Consider the following 8,529-nt stretch of genomic DNA (forward strand, 5'->3'; position numbering starts at 1 on the left):
GGCAGCAATTATGGTTGCAAGCTATATTGATGCATTTACAGAGCTCAACGATGACCACACCTTTGATAATTTCCCTCGAGAGTTAATGTTTTCTTTAAAGCCTGTTGTATCTCTATAAGTTTATAATGCAAATCCTAATTTGGACTTCCAATTCCAAAATGATCCTGACAATGTCAGTAAGGTGGTAGGTAGATCCTGTTTTCAAATAAATAGATTAATGGTCAGAATCTGTCTGAGCAAAGGAATTTTACGATTTTTGTTCTGGCATAATATTTCAAATTTATATTTTCCAATTTTTCCATGATCTTTTGAGTTGGATGATGAAAGCAGCAGCCGTGTTAAATCAATCCCAATCTCTTAAACTGATTATACAAGAGAAGGATATAATTATGAACGTAATAAATTGAACTTAGGTTTCATAATGATCTAGCTTTCTGTCAGTTAGTTTGCCTATTTTTTCCTAGTGTTTTTTCTTTCCTTGAAAACCACTTTTAATCTCTCCCAATTCTATAGAGTAGTTATTCCAAATGTAATTTGCACATGTCCTTCTAAATGTCCATTATGGTTAATTTGTAAATGTCTATACAATAAGTCCTATAAATTATACTTTACATTGTCAGTAAAAACTTTTTGTAAAGTGTTTCAGACTGCACATTTTCAGCTTAAAGTCAAAAGTTTCTCATCGTTTGTGAACTGAATCCTGTGACATATTTACTGTAGAAGTTATTCCTCCTCATAAAATGTTAGTAATGTCCATTCAGTATCGCCCTTGGTCTTGAATGTGTCTCCTGCAGTGTCTATAGATACTCGGATTGCAGCTCACGCTGATTAATGATTTGAATTCCATGCATAGGACAAATGTTTGAACAGTGGTTGGCTGGCTGTCAAGACTTGGTTACGGTTAATTTACAGTAAACATGCAAACTTTCTTTGTGGAATGTGTCATAGATACTGGCAGTAACCCATGCTATACAACTCGAATTGCAGGCAGCCCAGGAGGAGTCTTGACAGATCAGCACTTTGTGAACAGTAAACAAGACCAGGGAGACGGGCGGAGCAGCAGATTTTGTTTAAGTCCCTGTTTAGATATTTAAAAACTTTGTTTCGACCAATAAACATTTTTTTATCTCCAACCTCTTATTAGCCTAATTGGAAAATGTTAGGAATTCATGCTACTGCTGTGGAATCAATGTAAAATGATATTTTTGTACCTCAAGGATAAACTGAAGTATCCAATTTTTGAAATCTGTTGATGTCAGTCCACTGCACCTGTAGAGTACATAGCTATAGGTTTATGCTTGTATTTCCTCACAGAATGTTCTTAATTTGAAAAAGGGCATAGAAATTGGTGAGAAAATGGAGTGAGTTGCTTCTCTGGGAGAAAAAAACTGTTTCTGAGTTAGGACTAATTTTGTTCTCATTACTCTCTCCAACTGGTAGATTCAGTTAGTCTCAACCAGTTCATCCTCCTTGGTCAAGGAAAACAATATGACAGTAGCTTATTTCTTTGCTTGGACTCAGTAAACCATTCTGGCCCCTTGCTGGTGTTACATATTTATTACAGTCTCTGTTTTAACAATGTCTTACTTCACATCTTTGTTTCTAAATCAAGTTTTAGTTATGAGCAAGAGCTGTTGCAGTGCTGAAGTGCTTGTTGTTTATATAGATTTTGTATTTGTGTTTTAATTTGCATTCTTGAATGAATACTTCAGTACATGATTTGGAGATGCCAGTGTTGACTGGGGTGTACAAAGTTTAAAAATCACACAACATCAGGTCCAACAGGTTTAATTGGAAGCACTAGCTTTTGAAGCGCTGCTCCTACATCAGGTGATTGTGGAGAATAAGGTTGTAAGACACAGAATTTATAGCAAAAGTTTACAGTGTGATGTAACTGGAATTATGTATTGAAAAAGAACAAGATTGTTAAGCCTCTCATCTTTTCGAATGACCATGTTGGTTTTAGTTCTTTCGTATGTAAATCGCAAAACTTTTTTTAAAAGTTACATTCTCCAGTGCACTTGAACCATTGGTGTCGTTGTCGGCCCAGAATAAGGTATTGAAGGTGTTAGCTCCCTGTGAAGCTGTCTGTGCCACAATGGTCAGACTGATTCTAATCTAAAAAACAGATTTGCAAAATCTTACATGGATTAATGCAGTTTTTGAGCAAAGTAAAATGTGATTCTGTATGTACAAATTCACCCCACAAGCTTAGATATATATATATATATGTGTGTGTGTTGGGGGTGTGGGGGGCACGGGGCACGGGCTTGGGGTTATGACTGTCTGTGAGAGAGTGTATCGGAGGGGGTCTGAGTGTGTGTGTCTCTCGCTCTCTCTCTCGCCTCTCTCTCTCGCCTCTCTCTCTCTCTCTCTCTCTCTCTCTCTCTCTCTCTCTCTCTCTCTCTCTCTCTCTCTCTCTCTCTCAATCTTTCAATCTCTCGCTCTCTGTGTTTAGTGCAATGGAGTCACCTGTAGCGTGACATGAAACCAAGGTCCTGGTTGCGGCCCTCCCCATGGCTACCGAACTTGGCTATCAGCCTCTGCTTGGCCACTTTTCCTTGTTGCCTGTCCCGAAGTCAGCCTTGGAGGACGGTCACCCAAAGGTCCGAGGTCACATGTTCCGGACCACTGAAGTGTTCTCCGACTAGGAGGGAACACTCCTGTCTGTCGATCTGTTCTGAGGTGTCCATTCATCCGTTACTGTAGCCTCTGTTTGATCTCGCCAATGTACCATGCGTCAGGGCATCCTTGCCTGTAGCGTGTGAGATGGACAATGTTGGCTTGAGTCTCATGAGTACCTGCCACGAACATGGTAGGAGGTGTCCCCACGTGTAATGGTGGTACAGAAAGCTTCGTTACAACATTTGAAACGATTGAAGCATTTTGCCTTGACATTACACTTTTTTTAAAAATGTAATATTTCCCAAAAGGGAATAGCTTGTCAAAGCATTTTCACAAATTTGACTACTTTTAATATGTTAAACCTCTACAACAGCTTACATAATAGGAATTCTGTAACTGTTACATTCTTCATGACATCAAGTTTGTAATTCTGTGTGAATGAAATAAGTTCATATATCACCGAATAATGTTAACATACTGGGGCTGAAAGGTGTTCTATTTACAAAACAAACCTCAGTTCATTAAAAGGGAAAGGGGAAAGAAAATGACTTTTTAGGCATTTGAAATAAATATTTCGAGTACATGAAATTACTTCCACATAAGAGAAGGAATGCACGATTAAAATACTTGATGAAGAGTTATTAAGTATTTAACATTAGCTTGGCTTCTGGGGAAAAAAGATGTTCTAGGGACATGATTCAGATTCCACTGTGGCAGACAGTCTAATTTGAATTCAGTTTTTTTAAAAAGACTAGAATTCAAGGCTGGCCTAATGGTGAGCATGTTCAGACAACACTTGTTCATTGTTGTAAAAGTCCATCTAATTCACTAACAACTTTTAGGGAAAGAAATCTTTATCTAGTCTGGTCTACATATGACCTGCAGTGATGTGGTAACTCTTCCATTTCTGAGGGGAATCTGTAAAAGGACAGCTAGGAATGAGCAACAAATGCCAGTCTTGCCAGCGATGCCCACATCCTACATAAGAATAAGTTGTACAATCAACTATAATTTGCTTGCTGAATATTATGGTGAAATATAGAAAATTAAATTAATAGTTTGTCTTGAACATCACTACTCTGGGTTAATATCCCATTTATTACATATTCAAGTAAATACATTTTCATCATGTCACCTTTAGATTCTGAACTGTTTTTGCCTCAATGGTGTCTTAGCTCTTGCCAAGCCTCCATTTTAATTGTTTCAGGAGATTGTTATAGCTTGTGAGAAGGTTAACAACAGTTATTTCAGCCTTGAGCGTAGCTGTGACCTTGGGAAATAGAAGTGCAGCTTTAATTTGGAAGTAGGAGCAAGAGCGTATTTGTTCTGATGCCCAGGCACCAATAGATAATTGCACTGAAATGTCGCTTCCATGACAGCTCTAAATGAAAAGTATATTGATATTTTGTGTAAGACTGGAAAATGACCTGCACACAATACGTTCTGTAATCACCTCAATATTTTTTCTAACTGAATGAAAAAATGTGAAACCATTCGATCAACTTCCTTTATAGTTTTTGAAATAATTGTTAAAACGAGCAATCCTGAAGATATACGGACTTTCCCTTTGTGGATGGTCATCACAAAATAAACATGTCGTTCCTCTTAATCCAGTATTTTTACCATGTATTCCTTAGAATGTGGGGGACACGGGGCACGGGCTTGGGGTTATGACTGTCTGTGAGAGTCTCTCTCTCTCTCTCTCTCTCTCAGCAGCAATTACTTATACCTGAAATATAGATCTTTTAGTCGTACGATATATAAAAAATTTCTCCCCCTTTTATGAACTGAGGTTGGTTTTGCAGATGGCACAGCTAACCTTTCTATGTTGCATTATTCAGGGATTTAAGATAAATGTGCAATTACGTATTTCATATCATGAGGAATATACTTTAGTAAAGTGAATAGCTTCACATTGTCCCTCTCCTGGTTAACCATCTTTGAACAAAGTGTAAATGTTTAGGGCAAAGGCTGTTAATTGACTTTTTTTTAAACAGACGCAATTGACAGCATTGTGCTGTCTTATTACCATTGTCTTTGTATGGAATGAAGGTTATTTAGTACTTGGTGGATATCTAGCTTTGTTTACTTGTGCCGTTTATTATTTAGAAATGTTATAATGGAGTATTGGAACTCATTAGAAAACCGTGCCAGTGAAAGTGCTCTCGCAATGAAGTCTTGCGTTTGATGTTTTTTGGGACCTGATTGTTTTGAAATGTGTAAAATAGTGCATGATGGCAGGGACAGGATGGAAGAAGTTGTCAATACAGTGATTTAATAACCCATTTTCTTGAGAGCCATTTTGGCAACTTTATCATAAAATACATTGTCTGTTGGAGACACCAGCGTTTACTAATGTAAAATGAAACTTCTAACCAACAAATGCTGGCTTTAGCAAACATGAAGACCTGCTGACTGTGATATCTGTCCCCAGTGTTGGCTTTCTCTCTGAGAGGGATAACCCGAGCATGCTGGTTTCAAGTTCCATTCACAAATCTCTTGCAAGACCGTGATCAGTTCACAAATCTTTTTAACAGTACAGACTTAGCACAATGGACCAGGGTTATTCTAAAAATTATCGTAGGTTCTATGCAAATAGTGGGATATGGATCTTCGTGGTTGTGTGCTGAACGCTTTCCTCCAAGGCAACGTTATTTTGTAGAAGAAATTGCAATGATATGCTCAGTCAGAGGGCGGGTTTCTGAGATTGAGATTTTTCTAACGATTTACATCAGTTCTACAATTTCCAGTTTCTTTGTCACAACTGCTGGCTCTTCAACATGGTTGGACAGTTCCCCCCCACGTCTTTTGAAGGCCCTCTATTTCTTCATTCCAAAGCAACCTGAACAGATTGCTCTTATAGTACAGCAGTTGCTTCCTGATCACATTTGTTAATTAGAAAAATGTATCAATTTTGTTTCCAACTTTCATCCAAGTCTTCCCTTCACCTGGTCCATCTCTCACTCTCCCCTTCTCTTCCATGACTTCTCTTTTTCCACTTATGGGGTAGATGGTCAACCAGTATTAATTGCAAACCCAAAGTTACACTTCCTCTGACACTTTTTCCTGTAAAAGGTTCCATTCAATTTGACCAGTTTCTACCCCTCTTCTGATGATACCACTTTCAAAGGGGTGTTTCCAGCAAGGCTTCTGTTTTCCTCAGTGGAGGATTCCACCACTCGCTCCTTCTCATCCCTACCAGCACAAAACAAGGGCTCTGCTTGTCCTCACTTTGCACCCTTACCTGTCCTCTGCATTCAAAGAATCTCTCCACATTTAGCAAGATGCCACGCCAAGCACACGTACCTCTCCTGACCCTTGTCAACGTTCTCTTGGTATAGGTACAATTTCTTTGGATAAAGTGAGGACTGCAGATGCTGGAGTACCAGAGTTGAAAAATGTGGTGCTGGAAAAACACAGCAAGGCAGGCAGCATCCAAGGAGCTGAAGAAGGGCTTAAGCCCGAAACGTCGATTCTCCTGCTCTTCGGATGCTGCCTGGCCTGCTGTGTATTTCCAGCACATTTTTCAACCACAGTTTCTTTGGATACCCTGTTCTACTGCTCTGTCACTCCTTACGCCTGTCGTCCTTCCCAAATAGTGCAAAATTCTATAAATTGTGAGATTGTAGGTAGACCATTTCTCCGTTCAATTAGATCATTTGTAATCTGATCATCATTAATTCCAGCTCTTCCCTCTACTCCTGTGTATCCTTGACCCTGTTACTTGCCTTTTTAACTGAAAATGTGTTACTGGAAAAGCGCAGCAGGTCAGGCAGCATCCAAGGAACAGGAGAATCGACGTTTCTTCAGGAATTCGGGCTTATGCCCGAAACGTTGATTCTCCTGTTCCTTGGATGCTGCCTGACCTGCTGCGCTTTTCCAGCAACACATTTTCAGCTCTGATCTGCAGCCCTCACTTTCTCCTCGATACTTGCCTTTTTAATACAGCATCTTGCTCCCATGCCAGCATTTCTTCCTAGGCCTGCTAGAGTGTTCCAGAAAAACCCAATGCAAACCATAGGTATAACATCATCTTTTCTTCTTGGGCACTCTACAGTCTGCAGAGCTCAACATTGCCCATAGTCTGACGTTGTTGAACTCATTATCCTCCATTTTGATTGACCCCAACCTAGTCTTGTCTGATTTTTTTCCTATCAATAGAGCTAACCGATTTTCTGTTGTTAACACTTACAATTAACTCCTCTTCCTCATCCATAACTCTCCTTTACTATCATTAGCACTTCCTTTGTCTTTTGCTCTGGGCATCCTCACCATCTGTTCCACTTGCTCCTCCTAACTCTTGTCAAGAGCTTAAAAGCCATATTTTTCTGGTCCCCTTCAGTTATGAATAAGTCATGTTGGACTCAACGCCTTAATTCTATTTTATTTTCTCCATAGGTGCTTCCAGATCTGCTTTTCCAGCACTTTGTTTCTATTAATGGGACTGTCAGGTTTAACAAAGTTTGAAAGTTTGTCTAGAATCAGAGCCATCAGTTAAATATTCCTTAAATCGAAGTGGCTGGTTTGATTGCATGTCCTTAGGTGGTACAGCCTAATGAGGATATTTTATAACGCTAATGGATGGCTCAGTGAAAGGAGCCATCATTAATCTGAACCTGTAATATGATATTGCTACAGGATATCACTGAATCTGATTTTAAATAATAATTGACAGGTGTTTACTTTCTCAACTGTACCACTTTATAGGTCTAATGTGTCCATAAAACATGAATTTGCATTGTCTATTTGGGGACAGTAGATTGAGAAAAACATTGTGTACCCACGCAGTGTAGTAGTGTGGTAACAGGCACGTACACACCTATCAATTTATACTTTGTGGGTGTCAGCTACATATGTTATGTTATGTTATGCTAGAAGTCTCCTAAGCTTGAAGCTCCGATAGCCTTCACTTTGTGCCACATTCTTAATATCTCCCAAACTTCTTAGCTGTTTAAATGTGATTGGGTTTCTCCAGTAGGATTTATGTAATGCTATCAGTCAGAGACAGTTGACATAATGTAGAATCTATATTTAGACATGTCTTTTTTTATAAACTAAATATAGAGAATGTGATATTGTATTTAAAGCTGGGAAAGGAAATTATTTCCATGGTGGCAACAGATTTGCTATAGGATTAATTCCCCTAAAATGGCAGGACACATTTTATTAAAAGCAATCACTTCTGAAGCACAATTTAAATCAAATATCCCGTTATATTTTATTAATATTAGATTGAACCTCCATGTATGTATTTAACCTCTGCTGCCTGGACACAACTTAGTATTTCAATTAGACATATCTTAATAATTGGTATTAATTATACCATGTTCCCAGTAATAAATACTATTTAAAAATCTTTTAAGTTCCCATATATTGGTTACTTTGGAGTTTGGTAGTAACTTTGTTCATTCAGTCTGATCACTTGACTTCTGGTTCTGCATCTTTCAAGTATATGCCATTCGAGAGGCTGCTACAAACAACTTGACAAAACTGGTGGAAAAGTTTGGAAAAGAGTGGGCAGAGTCTACTATTGTGCCTAAGGTCCTTGCCATGGCTAGTGATCCCAACTACCTTCATAGAATGACTACACTGTTCTGCATTAATGTGAGTATAATTCTGTGTGTGCTTGTATTAAACTTTAAAAGCTGTAATATTTCTATGAAATGAAAATAGTTTGTTCAGTTTTGAATATAATGTGTTTGAGTAAAGTTCTGAGTGTTGAAAAATGTGTTGCTGGAAAAGCGCAGCAGGTCAGGCAGCATCCAAGGAGCAGGAGAACCGACGTTTCAGGCATAAGCCCTTCTTCAGGAATGAGGAGGGTGTGCCAAGCAGGCTAAGATAAAAGGTAGGGAGGAGGGACTTGGGGGAGGGGCATTGGGAATGCGATAGGTGGAAGGAGGTTAA

At 38.8% G+C, this 8,529-nt stretch overlaps 1 protein-coding gene across 2 annotated transcripts in view; it reads left to right on the forward strand.

Moving 5' to 3' along the window:
• Nucleotides 1-8,529, forward strand: part of ppp2r1ba (protein phosphatase 2, regulatory subunit A, beta a) — a 59,012-nt gene that overhangs the window by 44,529 nt on the left and 5,954 nt on the right. Inside the window, exon 12 of one of the 2 annotated variants that reach the window (XM_043676646.1) lies at nt 8,075-8,229. In XM_043676646.1, the coding sequence (XP_043532581.1) occupies nt 8,075-8,229 (155 nt within the window). Of the gene's footprint in view, nt 1-987; nt 1,110-8,074; nt 8,230-8,529 lie in introns of those variants that run through there. The other variant, XM_043676647.1, reaches the window with a different exon arrangement.

Source organism: Chiloscyllium plagiosum, chromosome 35, assembly GCF_004010195.1.
Source record: "Chiloscyllium plagiosum isolate BGI_BamShark_2017 chromosome 35, ASM401019v2, whole genome shotgun sequence".
NCBI lineage: Eukaryota > Metazoa > Chordata > Chondrichthyes > Orectolobiformes > Hemiscylliidae > Chiloscyllium > Chiloscyllium plagiosum.